Below are 16111 nucleotides of genomic sequence, written 5' to 3' on the forward strand. Positions count from 1 at the left end.
TTACATTTGGGTATATTTTTCCAGATATTTTTATGGCTGTCAGAAAGCTTGCAAAAGGTATCTGTGTTAGGATCACACCTTTCAATGCAGCTTCACCTGGGACATTGTCACCTTGTGAAGATTATTAGCACAAAGTGGGCAACAAGATAGGAAATGAAAAATGACACTCTTTTTTCCATGTGAATTTTAGGGGTGATTTTGGTATATGAAACAGAATTATGTGTGTGCTCTGACCAAGTTTTAAGTATGCATAGAGCTCCATACTCTTTGAAAAGCACTGTGTGATTATTGATAACTCCAAGTGGTCAAGACCTCAGTTTGTTCTTCTCTAAAAGCTAGATTACCCCATCCTTACAGAGAGCAGCATATGCGCAAATAAGTCTTGAACATATTGCATATTTTCTCAACCATGTCACCCAATCAGTAGAAATGGTCTCTTAATGCTTGTGTAAAATTAGAATGGGATTCAAGCCTATCTAGGGAAATCTATTTTTCAGATACCCTTGGGAACACGCATTGAAGGAGTTGTGTAAATTTTTCCACTGTTTGCATTGTGTTAAAAACAATAGGATCGCACAAATAAGGAGGACAGAGATTTAAAATATGTTCTGAAAGAAAGGCTGTTCAGGCAGTCAGGCCAAAGGAATGGTCAGCAAAAGCCATCCTCTTTGGTAATGCACTGTCATGGTGACTCACAGATGAAAGGCCGTCTGTCTGACTTATCAGTCACCTTTTGGCCTCCAACTTACTAGTTGCCTTTTGGTCTGAACCTGAGCATCTGCTGGAGTCATGGATGGACTGTTCAGGGTTCAGCAGTCCAGAAGCCAAGTGACTCAAAGATTTCTTGCCATGGAGATGGTAAACAAAAAGCTGTGTTGGAATTACCAAGGGGTAGACAATGAAGACATACTGTAAAAACAATATGTAAAACTGTTTGTGAATAAACAATTTCACTTGAAGCTCTTGTCGCTTTTTCTCTCATGGGGTTAATTTGTCCTGCGGTTGTCCCTCTACTGACCTTCCAGGAAAGTTTGTATACTGACATTGACTGAAGAGCCTGTTCCTGGAGCAGAAGAAAGAAATCCTGTAGTTCCTATTTAGCTGTAGTCATCGCATTAAGCTAAAGCAATTTCAGTTTCATGCATAGATGACCTATGTCAAAACTTCATGTCAAGTGTTGGAAGGATGTTCTTGTAGTTCACGTTACAGAGAGACTTCTTTGATACATGACTAATCTCACTAGTTTTGTTGAGGGTTTTCCTTGTGGAACTGGATAAGTTACTTTAAACTTTCTGTAACCTCATGTTCATTAGTTCTCAATTTTATAAGGTGGAAATGCTTGTCCTTCACTCTCTTTTTTTTTTTTTTTTATTTCTTTTTTTTTTTTCCCCCCCAGTTTGACGGTAAAACTTTCAGGGAAGGAAGTACTTGTGTATGTTTGTGGCATCCAGCACATGAAGACCTCAATCTTAGCTTAGAGCTCTGAGTATCTCCCTTATGGCAAACATAAAGTAAAAGTTGAACAAAAACGAAAAAGGGCAAAGAAGGGTTGAATAGGTTTGACTCGATCCCGAAATCTTCCTCCATAGCTAAGTCAATTACCTTGCACTGATAACATCAAAGTAACTCTTATGCTGTATGTGCCACATGTTGTTCTCCTCTATCTCATAATATATTAAATTTTTTTAATGCCTGGAATGCAAGATCATCTTAAAGGTATTCTAGGTATTTTTCTATTATTGCTTATATAATTTTTTTGTATTATAGTTCTCTTTGAAGTAAATCTCTTATCCACTGAATTCCACAAAGAGAGGCTCTCCTAGAGGGACTGCGGCCTCCCGTCACCAGGGTATAAATCACAAATGTTAAGTATATGACAGATGTCAGCTATCACTTGCTGGTGACCCCTGCTGAAGCTTGTCTCTTCCAGGAAGCCTGAGTTTTCTGAAGTTCCTGAAACTTCTCTAATCAGAGGAGTTGTAGAGTGGGTTTGATCAGAGTCAGAAACTATAGTTCCAATGACTTTGGGTTTTATCATGGCTTCGCAGCAGTTTACTGTAGTTTGCTAAATACTGGTGGTCAGAAAGCAGTATTGGATTTTACTGATACACGATATTTAGGAGGCATATTAGGTTCCTGACTTGTGATTGTATTTGGGCTCAGAGCCACCTTTGGGTCTAGGAAATACTATCCACAACATGAGGTTTTACAGATTAATATTTTTGTCCTGTACTCCTGAGAATGTCTGCAAGTTAAAAAAGGAGGAGAAACCCAAATTATCGCATAGTATCTGGATAGGTGTACCGTCCTCTCAAATGTGAAGGGATTTCTCTCTGCATCTCAAATGCCAGTCTTAGGCGCATTTCTGTCTTAATTAAATGTATACTACTCTTGTGACTCTTTGGGGGTGGGGGGAGGCTGGGAGCCAGTGGGACAAATTAAGCAGTACAGATATTTTGTTACCAGAAACTGTGTTCGTTTTGGCCTAAGCTGGTTTTGCTATCAAGCCTGTGTTGTAGAACAGCATTTGAGTGGCTACCGTGTCACTGTAAGGAAACCAGGCAAAAGTGGAAATTACAGTGACTTGTACATAGCAAAAACGTGAAGCTGAGTTCAGTGTAGATCAGTGGTAGTGGGATGGGACTCCCTCTGCAACTTAGGTTACATATGTGGATCTTAAAATAAAGAAGCTGTAAAGAGATAAGAAATCCATATCAGTCTGTTAGCTCATTCTGAGGTTTTTTACAGTCTTGCAATGACTCAGGAAATAGTTACAACTCATTATCGTAGCTTTTTAAATAAAATTTTACAACAGCAAAGCTAGTTGCACTGCTGGGGTAACCTTCAGCAAGAGTCTTCCCATGTTGCAGTTCTGTATTTGAAAACAGATCTTTATATTCTGTGCAGAACTTAAAAACTTCAACTTAAAACATATTTATCCATTTATTCTCTACGTGTATTGAATCAGTTTTCCCTCAGTCAGAACCTCTACATCCATAGCACTGCTATGTAGCACTGTTTTTTTACTGAGAGCTTTAACTTTTTTGGTTTTAATCATTCCAAACTATAGGTGTAGAATATGAGTACAGGTATTAGCTTAGCACTCCAGGCTCAGCTATATCAAAGTGTCAAAGGAAAATATGAGCAGAGATCAAATATATATTTTTATATTATTAGATACATTTAGGTGTTCACTAGGGAATGTGGTATATATTAAATTTAAGCGTGGTCATTAAACTGAGACAGGTACATTGCACATAGCTAGGTTTTCATGTTCTGACGTGACACAAAATTCTGCATTTTTTTTAAAGCTACACAGCAGAGGCCATAGATAGCAAACACCCTTGAAGTTCCCTATCTTTTGCCTAAGCAGAGCTACTAGGAATCAATTACCTAGCTTACATTGCAGTAGCAGTTTGATTTGGTTTTCTTTCCTCTTTTCGCCAATCATCTCCCCAGGTCCTGTTGTAGAGCTGGGCCTTTATCATACTGCAGCAGGTCTCAGTGGGAGCAATAATTCGTTTCTGCCTTTTAAGAGATACCCATGGAGCCTGTCGAGAGCCTTCAGTTATGTTTGGGCCTTGACAAGTCTTAAGAGCAGACAACAAGCTGCCTGGCTTGCTCTGTGCAGAACACCTGAGCTGCTGTCAACCGGGCTGCTGCTGTACGTTTGTCCTGCTGCATTAACCTGACACGGCTGAGTAAGTGGGAATGTGTGGCCCTTCTGCTCTGTATGGAGTTGATGAATTTACAGTTCAAACAGCACAAGTTTAGGGAAATTTCTGCACTCCCTGCTACTGTAAATCACCCGAAAATGGGTTGAGATCTTTGACACAGAGTGGAGAGGGAGAAGGTTATGTCTTTCTGTTTTCACTAGCTGAAGTAGTGATATCATAGAACCATTTAAGTTGGAAAAGACCTTTAAGATCATCAAGTCCAACCATAAACCTAGCACTGCCAAGTCCACCACTAAATCATGTCCCTAAGCATCACATCTACATATCTTTTAGGTACTTCCAGGGATGGTGACTCCACCATTTCCCTGGGCAGCCTGTTGCAATGCTTGACAACCCTTTCGGTGAAGAAATTTTTCCTAATATCCAATCTAAACCTCCCCTGGTGCAACTTGGGGCCATTTCCTCTTGTCCTGTCGCTTGTTACTTGGGAGAAGAGACCGACACCCACCCCGCTACAACCTCCTTTCAGGTAGTTGTAGAGCGTGATGAGGTCTCCCCTCAGCCTTCTCTTCTCCAGGCTAAACAGTCCCAGCTCCCTCAGCTGCTGCTCATAAAACTCGTGCTCTAGTCCCTTCACCAGCTTCGTTGCCCTTCTCTGGACACGCTCCAGCACCTCCATGTCTTTCCTGTAGTGAGTGTCCTCCTCATGAAGAGCACTTCTGGTCTCCTCTCTGCCACTGAGGCAGAGACCTAAAGCGTCCTTAACCCTGCCAAAGAAAGGATTGTTTACCCAAGTCCCAGATGTGTCTCCCATGCACGTATTATGTTCAAGTTTTTTTGAAGATCTGAAGACTATGATCCTGCCTATAGATTGAAGATTGATGTCACCAATAATTTTGGTCACCAATAATTTTTTTTTCCCCCTCTCATATGCAGGGGGAAAAAAAAATCATAGAATCATTTAGGTTGGAAAAGACCTTTAAGATCATCAAGTCCAACCATAAACCTAGCACTGCCAAGTCCACCACTAAACCATGCCCCTAAGCACCACATCTACACATCTTATAAGTACCTCCAGGGATGGTGACTCAACCACTTATGAGAGGGGAAAAAAAAAAAAAAGACAGTGTTGTGCAGGGCTGTGCAATAAAATTAATAAAATAATAAAATTAACAAGTGGCTTCTTGAACTAGTACTGGGCTGTAAGTGGATTTTTACAGGAAAAGATAGTACCTGCCTCAGTGAGCTCTCAGGAAAACAGCACACAGAAGTCTGAGCTAAGGGAGGGGTTTTAGTTCATTTAAAAACTCCTACGATATTTAAACATTTGAGAAAAAGTTTGAAGGATTATAGTCAGTATTGGAAAAACATTATTTGCTAATCTTTCTGAGGGAAATGGTACTACTGAAAACTGCATGATTTATAACAGGGCTACAAAAATCCAGTTCATGCTCTCATTTTGGTTTTGTTTTAATTTAATTTTTTTTTAATGAGAAATGAACAGAATTCTCAGCAAGTCTGTTTCTTTTCTATTTCTCCTACTTGTTTGGTTCTCAGGTTTTGAACTTGGCTTCGCTATGGCGAGTCCCAATGCCCTGGTGTGCTGGGAGGCCCAGTTTGGCGACTTCCACAACACGGCGCAGTGTATAATAGACCAGTTCATCAGCTCCGGCCAGGCCAAGTGGGTTCGTCACAACGGGATCGTCCTGCTCTTGCCACATGGAATGGAAGGAATGGTGAGGGCCGCTGGCTGGCGTGCGCGGGAGGGAGATGCTGGCTACCGCGCCTTCCTCTGCGGCTGTAAAAGCCAAAGGTGTCTTGGGGATCTGAAGGTGATACGAAGGCGGAGAGGAAGGCACTGTTTAGCATGTTGGACTGCTTCAGTGCTACAGAAAAGAATGTGGATAGATTGATCGGTGAGAACCAAGGAAAACTGAGAAATATTTCTGAGCTCTTAGCTTTTTGTCCTTCTTAGTGGTGTGTACCACGTTTTCCCCATTTTTTTCTTTTTTTGTCTCTTTCTTTGTCTTTGCCTAAGACACTGCCTTCTTTCCCTTAGCGTACGGTAAGAAAGAAATCATTAGTGTCTAGCAGTACTTCCTTGGTTTTATTTTGCATGAAGTATGTCTGTATAAACTCTGCACTAAATTCACTTGCAATGAAATGATATGAAACAACTTTAAAACGTCTTCAAAAATCATTGACATTGGGTAACTTTGATATAATAAGAAATTTCCCTCTTTCTGAAAAGGAAAATGTTTCCACTATCTGTTGACTCTCTTTTCTTTGGTGGCTTGTAGGAGGAACTAGACAGTGTCTTAGAGGGAAAGGGTATGGGCAAGCTCTGTATGTAATGTTACATGAAGTTCGTATCAGCAGTAGCATTGTTCTTCAAATCTTTTACATTATTTTAAAGGTTACATGAACATCACGTCAGGTTAATTTTCTCCTTTTCAAATGCATTAACATTCATGAATTGATGCATGTGTGTTTCTAGTTTTCTATTAAGAAAAGCATAGTATGTGCCACAGTGGCAATCTCCATCTGTATAAATGCTCTAGACCCTTTCACTACAAACTGCGTCATTTCCATTCTCACAAACAATTCAGTTTATTTCCATTCAATTATAATCCTGTCCTGATATACTGGGGTGCATTCATATCTTATGAATGGCTTTCTATACCATTTTGCGTAGAGAATAAAGGGTCTGATGTTGTTCACAAGAGTTTTGATAAATTAATTCTTTTTAAATGAATCCTGAGGGACAGCCTCAATGTGCCCTCAGCAGGAGGTGTGGTCCTCAGCAGGGAAGCACTCAGCTGAAGGGAGCTGGTTCTCCACTACTTACAATACGATTAATCTTTCTTTTCTCTTAGCCACTTGGCAGCTAAGATTTGCCCAGATCTTCTGAAACATGCTTATTTTGCTACTAGTGTCAGGTGTTTCCAGAATATTTAAGAATCCTACCAGGCTGTTGAAATCTGTTAGCTTCCCAGAGGAGCTTTCCATTACCGGCGTGTTATTCTCTCCATAACTACAGCGTTGGGGACAGAATGATTTGGGGAAGGATTCGTAATGGGATATGGATCCCTTCACCTCTAGGTCATGCATTCACAGGCAAGTTGGCTGTGATTGAAAGACTCTGCTGCCTAATGGCTCCTTGGGGACTCATCTGAAAGTAGCTAATGGATTCAGTCTAGGTCTCGCTGGGTAGGTGGTCACAGTAGAAATAAACCCTGCCCCGTCCCACGCAGCAGTTGCTGGCAATCTGACTGGCGGTGTCAGCAGAGGAGTCAAAGATGGATGTGAGCACTGAGGCTCTGGATTGAGGTTGTTGCTGGCGCAGCGTATGTGTGTATGTTAGGGAAGCCTTGTGTGTCTCTCCCGTAATTGTTTGCTGGTAACATCTCTGTTTCCAGCCTACTGAATTCAGTGTGCTTGTGAAGCACTATGTTTGTACGTGTATAGGTTGTACTTAGTGTAGGATTGGATTTACAGCAATAGATGTATACAGCAGAGGTATTGCGATATTGGACTGTTACTGTGCACCATAGTTTTGCGTGGCTTTGCTTTTTATTCTCAAGCCCTTACCCATTTATGACCAGGTTATTTGGCACCTCAAAAGTGGAGACAGACTTCAAAAGAGTAACTATGCAAGGCACAGTTCTTGGCTGTTTGTGTTACTCCTTTTTTGCCAGTGGAGTGTTTTTTCCTTTGAATTCCCTTAGTCCATGGAGTAGAGTGAATCCTGCACTTGGAAACAGGGAGGATGATGTGTTGAATCAAGGTGGACTGCTAGCTGTCAAAATAATGAGTGATTTTGGAGATCAGACGTTAAGGTTTCAACAGAGGAAGTTATGATGAGAGATGGCCATATAAAGAAAAAGGCTCTTTGCAAACATCGCTAGCTTAGGAACCATGGAGAGATTTGAGAGGTGTAATAGTTTATGTCTTCAGGTTAAAATACCTTGCAACTGTCTCCAAAATGAAAGTCTTTCCTAACAGTAACTGTCACTTGAACAAGCAAAGGCTGCCAGCATTAGCAATAAATAAAAAAGCACACTGCATTCTCGTACTCCTCACAGCTTTCTCTCATCCTTTATGAACAAGGACACGAGAGGGAAGATCATAGATTCTGTTACACTCCTTATTCCTGATACTGTCTGTGACCACCATGCATGTTTTGCTAGTGTAAAATGCTTTTTCTAACAATTTCTAACAATGTTTGTGCGCCAAAAGAAATTACCGTGGGTACTGCTAGTGAGACAGCGGATGTGAGTGTTCAGTACTTTGACAGAATGTAAAATACCTCCTGAGGAGGCAGAAATTAATCATAGGTTAGTGTGGCAGATAACACGTACGTGTATTTTGATCCATTTTAGCTGAAGCATTCATCTAGGCTATTTTGTCCTCTGCTGAACAGTGAACAATGGTAGGAGAGAGATTCTCAGTCTGCTTGTTGTGTTGCTAATGTAGCAAGGATAGTGAGCAGTTAACTTTGCGCTTGCTCCTGCTCAGCATGCAAGTGCGGTTTGGCCCAAAGAAGCGTGAGTCACTGCGGAACACTGAGGCACGCAGTGTTTCTCCTCCTGACATTCCTCCTGCTCCTTTTTGCCCTGCATTAGCAAGGTCGTTCTTGTGCCCCCATGGACCTACTGCCCTTTCACGGGTCTTCACTGTGCAGCTATACTGAGGCTAGAAATTACTTGCAGCTGGTAAAAGCATTGGAAATCCATTTAAAACCTAATCTTGTCCTATGAAAACAGTTTACGGAAGACAAAGAATTCCAGTCCTGTGGTGTGTCCTCTCCTCTCTCGCTGCTGCTGCTGTTGATGCCTTTGGCTGGGGGGGCAGGTATGCAGCCTGGTGCAGAGCTGCCAGGGTGGCAGGAGGTACTTATGCAGTGAGTGACCTCGACTGATGTCTAACTGCTGGTTTGGCTTTTTAATGTTGTTTTAAATGATACCTTTACCAGGGTCCAGAGCATTCATCAGCCAGGCCTGAGAGGTTTCTGCAGATGAGCAATGACGATTCTGATGCTTATCCAGTAAGTAGATTTGTCAAAGGCCATGTCCTTTTTTTGCTCTTCACGTCTCAGAGATATTTTTTTGGTAAGAAGCATCCTTTTAGCTAGGTATAGTGGGTTAAGATTTAGCTTCAAGAGTTGATGTAACATTAACTTGATTCCAGTAAAAGTAATGGAAGTACGCAGTATGTGCTGCTTCATTTCAAAGCTGAGGTCACATACAATTAATCTCTGCCAGCATGATCTTTTTATGGCTGTTCCTCAGGGCCAGTGATTCTGCTTGTTTATATTGGTGTGCGTACTGCAAATAGGTGTCTCCAGCTAATTTCTAAAGGAGGCCAACTGAGACTACTCCTGGCTTTTTGCAGCGGAGCTAAATTGTACTGCTGGGAGCATGAAAATAAGCAACTTCTAAATTTGATTCAGCTGAGTTCTTCATATGTTGGTCGTTCATTTCTACAGATGAAGTACAGAGCTCTACAGGATACTGGGCATCCACTTCCCCACTGCAGATTTCCCAGGAAACACTGCTATACATTAATTGAAAAGCCCACAATTAAAAAAAAAAGGAAAATAAAATGGTTGTTGCAGTTTTGGCCCTGAATTTGTTGCCCTTGGGGCAATGATTGTTCCAAAGCCATGTCTCTCCTCACCTAAAAGTGATTTTTGTCAGTGTACTGTCAGATAAAGACCTGTTTGACTGACTACATTTAAGCACTGCCAATTGCACGTAATAAGCAAGTGATAAATGTTATCATAGAAGGTAGGAGCTCAAATCATGGACCAGGAAATCGTGTTAGATGCTGTACCAATCTGTAATGAGATTATTGTACCTATACCTATGTATATGCTTACCTAATATATATGTACGTAGATATGGATAAAAAACCCCTATATTCATTAAATACATAAATATAAACCATATGAAATTTATGTATTAAAATAGCATAAAAGGACAGGACACCTACCAAAAATGGGAGAGAGTGAGTTAACTATAAACTCAAAAAATGAATTATACTTTTAAGATTCTTTCAAAGGGGTTCTATTTTGTGTTTCCACCTACTGAAGTCCTAGTCCTCCTCACCCTTCCTTCCTGGACTTCCCAGCTTGCTGAAATTAATGGAAGCTTTTTGCCTTTATTTGCATACATTTTTAGGAAGAAGTAGAAACAGAAAAGTATGATTTGTAGGGCTGCTTCCCTAGCTAATAATATCGTCTCAGCAGAGATCTGCTAATTAAGGTTTTTGAGGAAGGGAGTTGCAGAGAGTCAGAAATAGAAGGATGGATTTCAAGCCTCTTTTTCTGATCTTTTAGACATTTTTCTAATGCCTTTAATGTCTCTCTCAGGAGTTCAGTGAGCAGTTTGAAGTTTCCCAGCTGTATGAATGCAACTGGATCGTGGTGAATTGTTCAACGCCAGCCAATTACTTTCACGTCCTCAGAAGACAGATCTTGCTGCCATTCAGAAAGCCGGTAAAGTTACTGTAATGGACTTGATTATTCTAGGTATATTAGCCCTCACATAAAGAGAGGTCTTTGTTTGCATATGACGTACTGCTGAAAAGACCAAGAATTGTTGGTGAAAAACCTTAATTTAACACAGGTTGAAGTCACTGATTTGATGGAATGAAAATCGGCTCTGACTTATGACGATTCTAAAACTTGATTTTCAGCTTTACTTCCTTCTGGCTGCCCAGACCTTCAGATGAGCTTGTCAAGACACTGTAGCTAACAGGTTGCATAACTATAATCTGCATGTCTAATTGCTGGAACTTCAAAAACCTAAGATACAACTGTTGGATGGTTTACTGGTTCATAACCTGTGATTTGATTTTGTTCTCAAAGAGAAGCATAAACAATGGTTTTTGAGAACCTTTAAAGGGAGTGGACTATCCAAATCTTTTGAATAACTTTGAAACTTCCTAGGCTTTCAAACCAGGAAAAAATAATTTATTGTGTTTGCTATTTATATTAATTTGATCTATAGCATATTCAGTTTGTGTTTTTTGTATGAACAGTGTTACAAATCTTGCATGTAATAATGTAGATAAAGCAGCTCCTGAGTATTGAAAAAATTTCTGTCTTACAGTTGATTGTTTTGACACCCAAGTCACTGCTGAGGCATCCAGAAGCTAAATCCAGTTTTGATGAAATGGTGTCTGGTAAGTAACCTTAAAGTATTATGGACAAATAATTAGCTATAACAAGTCGCATGTCAGGCTGTGAAGAAGAGAATCTGCTCTGGAGAGTTTGCCTTTTCCTTTGGTGTAATTTCTGTGGAGCTGTTGTAATGAGATCTAGCATGGACTTTTGCTGAAAAGTCTGCTTTCAAGCATGGATTCTTAATTTTAACAGGCTTATCTGGTAACCAACCATTAATCTTAAAGGCAGTGGAAAGTGCATTCCCCTCTCTGCAGGGATGTGTTCCCCTCAATAGGCTATTAGGTCCCTCCGCTCTTTTTCTCTTCATATAAAAATTGAATTGTCCTTTGTACTGCCCCCCCCGCAATGTGAGGGATAGGTTGTAATTGCACTGTGCCCTTTTGGAAGAATGAGGGCCCCATTTCTTCTTACAATACTCAGTTCCGGGGCTGCCGTGTCACACCAGTGATCTAAAGTGAGATCAGTGGGTTCAGAGCTGTAGGCTACCACCCTAGCTGCTGTTGGAATGCCATCAGAGCAAGAGATATGTAGCAACTGCAGAAGTAATACCAAAAACTGGAGTGACTGGTTAGAACGTGTTAGAGTGGCACGAGGAAATGTAGTGAGTGAGTGATTAAAGCGATTATTCAGAGCAAAAGAGTGTGCATAGGTGTGGTGGTCTTTCTCCAATTCTAGCGGGTGTCTTGACTGCTGTCAGAAAAGAGTAACTGCTCAGTTTTTTAAAAGCAAGTTACAGTGTATAAACATGCTTAAATATTGCATTATCTCCTTTTTGTAGGTGAGTAAAGTTTGCTTCTCAAGCAAAGATGTTTGCTGGTTTTGATTATTCTAAAAGTTTTGTAGAATGAGTCAGATTAGAAATTCTGTAGGGATTGTGATTTGTTACTTTGTCTTGAGAGTCCCCTCTACTTCAGGCTAACCCTCATAGTGGCCAAACTCCTGATTAACATTGAATTCTGACATACTTTCATGTTCCTGCTGAAGAGGACAGCAAGTAGTAAAGTATTGCTGGCTGTCAGCTAACTCTTTTTGCTCTGATTTTTAACGGAAAGCTGAGAAGGGGAGGAACACCGACTCCAGCTGACCCAGTGAAGCGCAGATTCAGTCTTTTTTAATGATGAATTCTGCTGTTCAGTGAGACAGGATAATTTTGACATAAATCAGTTCCTCTTTCATATGTTTATTCTGCTGCTTTTACCCCCCCCAAGATAAATGGTTCAAACAGGAGCTTATTCTCTGGTAAGTGGGTGTGCTGATTCAGACTGGGAGGTCATGCCACTGCCTGCTACCTTGCAGTTGGTTAATGTGGGAATAGTTCTAATCAATCATGTACGAGAGCAAAGAAAAGGATCTTTTAGACCATCAGGTCCCTCTTCCAGTTTCATGTATCCCAAGCAAATTGTTCTCCTGGGAGATGATATCACAGCGGAAAAGATACCTAGCAGTGAGGATATGCATCTGAAATTGTATCTTATCACTTAGACACATGGCTCAGTACTATGCTAATTCTTTCTTTGGCTAATGCTGTTTCAGCTCTCAAACAGAGGTTTAAATGACGTAAATATATGGCAGTAATGTGTATGCTTCTGCAAATATTTCTGCAGTTGCCAGATGTAGTTGCATTATGAATATGTGCTATGCTTTTATATAAAAATGTTCTAAAATTTTCTAAACCTATATTAATGTTACATGGTTGAGATAATCGTGGAAAGAAGAAACATTTCTGTAATTCTCTGAAAAAAACTGTAAGCAAAGGTGAGCTATCCAATCAATTTAAAATTACAGGTGTAATGCACAACACAAAGCTAAAAAAGAATCCACTGTTAATATGTTTCCGTCTAATAAGTGTGAAAGAGTGGATTATTGACAATTTTTTAACTTCTTGAAACTAAAGTGCTCAAAGTCACTTCAGCAGAATTACCGGTCTGAAAAGCAGGAGTAGAGAGGCAGCAGAACCCCGTGACCATTGCAACCTGCTGCTTGCTCAGTAAAGGACTGTTTCTTGGGCTGCTTTATTACCATGTCAGTTCCACTGACAGCGCTTTTCTAATTTGTGCTCTAACTAGGTACCACTTTCCAGCGCGTGATTCCTGAGAATGGGCTGGCAGCTCATGCACCACATGAGGTCAAGCGAGTGATTTTCTGCACAGGAAAAGTGTACTACGATCTTGTGAAAGAGAGAAAGAATCAAGACCTGGAGAAACAAGTAGCTATAACCAGACTTGAACAGGTGAGCTCCCTGGACCTCGGAAGACAGGGCCCTTGAGGATACTTTCAGCAAGGGGTTCCTGTGCTTCCTTGCCAGAAAGGATGGTGATGGCATTTTTATAGCGCTTTGCATCTTACAAGACATTATCTAATCCTTCATGGCCTTGTGGAGAAGGAAGACAGCAATAGTATACAGGACAATGAGATCCAGAAAGCTTGATGACTTTCCAGAACAATGTAACAAAGTGAAGGTTACAATATGATGGCACCTTAAATTTGTATATCCAATCTGTTAGGTTTAAATGTTGTGAATAGTACACTTTGCAGCTATATTGTCAGTCACTAATTAAGGACTTATATTGTCACAGCTACTTCACTAGAAAAACTGTAGGAATGTAGGAGATCTGGACTATGACCTACTTCTGTTCATACTGGTGCAACTATAAAATATGTGTGTATTCATTTCTAACAGCATGAAATCAATTAAAGAAATACAACTCACTTTAAAGAACATATAGCAATTATACTAGGTACTAACTGGTTAATTACAGTGGTTGATTATAATACCCTATAGGTAAAAGGCTTTCCTACCATGGGCTAACACCATGTAAGAGAAAGCTTTGCCAGTTATTACCCTCTCTTTCCAGATCTCACCATTCCCCTTTGACCTGCTGAAAGAAGAACTTGAGAAGTATCCAGGTGCTGATCTAGTTTGGTGTCAGGAGGAACACAAAAACAGTGGATATTATGATTATGTCAAACCTCGTTTCCGCACTATTGTGAACCACACTCGACCTATATGGTATGAGACTTTAAACAATTGCTCTATCTCCTGGGCTGATTTGTTTGCTTTTAAGTTTGCTTGGGGTTTTTTGGCTTTTTTTTGCTTTTAAATTTGTTTTTGATTTGAGGATATTGTTCATGGGGAAGTCAGGTTCTTCACAAATCAAAACCTCTGAGTTTGGGTTTTTGGGTGAAGGAAGGAAAAGTCTAGAGGACTATTTCTTACATACATCATGCATATCTTGCTCCTCCTTGTAGTTCTAAAAGAAAACCAGTAGCAACTAGCTCTATATTTATTGCCACTTAGCACAGCACTTAGCTCTCCTGGATTTTTCTCTCTTGTTGTCTAAGATTCTGTCTTTTTTAAGAATTTGACTCCAAATATTAGGGTTCTGGAGGAAACAGTTGTTGTAAGAGCTCAGTCCAGGTACCTTTGCATTTATTTTAGATGATTGACTCTCGGATCTGCCCATGCAGCTGTTGGAGAAATGAGAGTCTTCATCGCCAAAAGCAAGTTATCTAATTATGAGACAGTGTAGCTGGCTGCCCTGGGAGGGCTGGGGGAGAAGCACAGCTTAATATTGATGGGAGGGAGAAAAGAGGGGAAAGCTGACCACAAGGTATAACTGATGTGCAACTTAGATTGATTTTTATTTAAGAAAGATTGATGATTAAATGTCCAAATCTGCCAAGCTGACTTGAATGCATTTAGCAGCATGTGCTCATGCTTGTTAGTGTCAAAACAGTCTCTCTTCTCACCTCGTTTGTCTGCCCAATTCTTTTTGTCACAAAGGTATGTTGGCCGAGAGCCTGCTGCTGCAGCTGCCACAGGCAACAAGAACACGCATCTGGTGTCGCTCAGAAGGTTCTTGGATACAGCTTTCAACCTGGAGGCCTTTGAGGGAAAGACATTCTAACTGCAGGGCACCGACCCATCTCTGACTAGTAGTCTTTGAAATCACTGTATCTGAAAAAAGAAATAAATGTGGGAAAAATACTGGAAATTATGTATTTTTGCTTTGTCAGATAAAACGATCCAGCAGCTGACTTCATTAATATGCACCTTGCTCCCCAGTTTGTAAGGAAAAAGAAAAAATTCCAAGTTACCTTCCCCCATTTTTTGTCACTTGCCTATTTAGATTGGCACCTCTTTGGCACAAGGAGAGTCTCCTATCCAAGAATGCAATGTCTAGCTCAGTGAGTCTCCAATCTCAGTCTGTGGGCACTGTCTAATTATTGTAAGTAAATAGCGCAGGCATGGACAGCACGGTAGTTATGCACATCCCTGAAAAAGAAGCGAGTACGTTTGGGAGCCACTAAGGAAACAAGAGGCATTGTTACAAGGAAAATGGTTGACAGTTATTTCTAGATGTAGTGGAGAGGAGTAATGAAACTGAGAAGCAGAGAGTTGATAGATGACTTTGGTAGAGAAACGTACTGGCTGTGGTTGTTAGGGCATGGTAAGGTAGCCTGGTGGTGCGAGGAGGAGCTGGAAATAGGCAGTCAGATCACAAAGTTGCTAAACTATGGGTGATAACAGAAGTGGTGTGGACCACTTAGGTATAAGGTGGAGGAGGGTGATGAAGGCAGAAATAAAAGGGACCAAGAAAAGGTTTGTTGGGGGTAGCTGAGGAGGGAAGAAGTCTGCACAAGACCACAGCTGACAGAGTAGTGGGTGATCAGCAGGAGAATTCAGCATCAAATGACTTCAAAAGAGGTGACAGCACCAATTGCTCCCACTCCCGGGGCTGCCTGCTCTGTGTTATTAGGGAACTGTGGGGTCCTGTGAACATCCTCATTGTGGATGAACGCTCCTTCCCTCACCAAACTACTAGGATCTGCTTTTCTTTGACCTGGTATCCCCCGTAAAAAGATTGCGTTTGAATGAGAAATCTGTGTTTGTGCAACAAGTAGTGGGTTCTCTGCTTTGTCCAGTGCTAACCCTGCCTCACACCTCCTTGCTGACATTAATTCAACTCTGAAGTGGCAATTCCTCATTTAGTCACCCTTTTTTATGTTAAGAGGAAGGTGGGCAAGCAGCAGTCGCTGATTGACCAAAGGCGCATGCTGTGGTTTTGTACAAGTAGTAATTGATGTTTTGTTGTCCCTTGTGTTTACTTGTCAGTTAGGGTATCAGTTCCCGTGTGCTTTCCGTATGGACGTGAGAGCGAACCGCCTCTAGGAGCTGGCTCTGTGTAAGGCGGCTGGCGCACCGCAGGTGCCGGAGGGGAGGGAGCAGCAGGGGTGGTTCCTC

The 16111-nt window shown here is 41.0% G+C and overlaps 1 protein-coding gene across 2 annotated transcripts in view; it reads left to right on the top strand.

The window, feature by feature from the left end:
* The window catches only part of OGDHL (oxoglutarate dehydrogenase L), a 56423-nt gene extending 41562 nt beyond the window's left edge, over positions 1 to 14861 (top strand). For both annotated transcript variants that reach the window (XM_075154334.1, XM_075154335.1), the window contains exons 17-23: positions 5235 to 5413; positions 8653 to 8724; positions 10051 to 10176; positions 10793 to 10865; positions 12933 to 13096; positions 13722 to 13876; positions 14651 to 14861. In XM_075154334.1, coding sequence (XP_075010435.1) covers positions 5235 to 5413; positions 8653 to 8724; positions 10051 to 10176; positions 10793 to 10865; positions 12933 to 13096; positions 13722 to 13876; positions 14651 to 14774 — 893 coding nt within the window. In that variant the 3' untranslated portion in view covers positions 14775 to 14861. The remainder of the gene's footprint in view (positions 1 to 5234; positions 5414 to 8652; positions 8725 to 10050; positions 10177 to 10792; positions 10866 to 12932; positions 13097 to 13721; positions 13877 to 14650) is intronic.
* Positions 14862 to 16111: the final 1250 nt, after the last annotated feature.

This window comes from Calonectris borealis, chromosome 7 (assembly GCF_964195595.1).
Source record: "Calonectris borealis chromosome 7, bCalBor7.hap1.2, whole genome shotgun sequence".
NCBI classification, from domain to species: domain Eukaryota; kingdom Metazoa; phylum Chordata; class Aves; order Procellariiformes; family Procellariidae; genus Calonectris; species Calonectris borealis.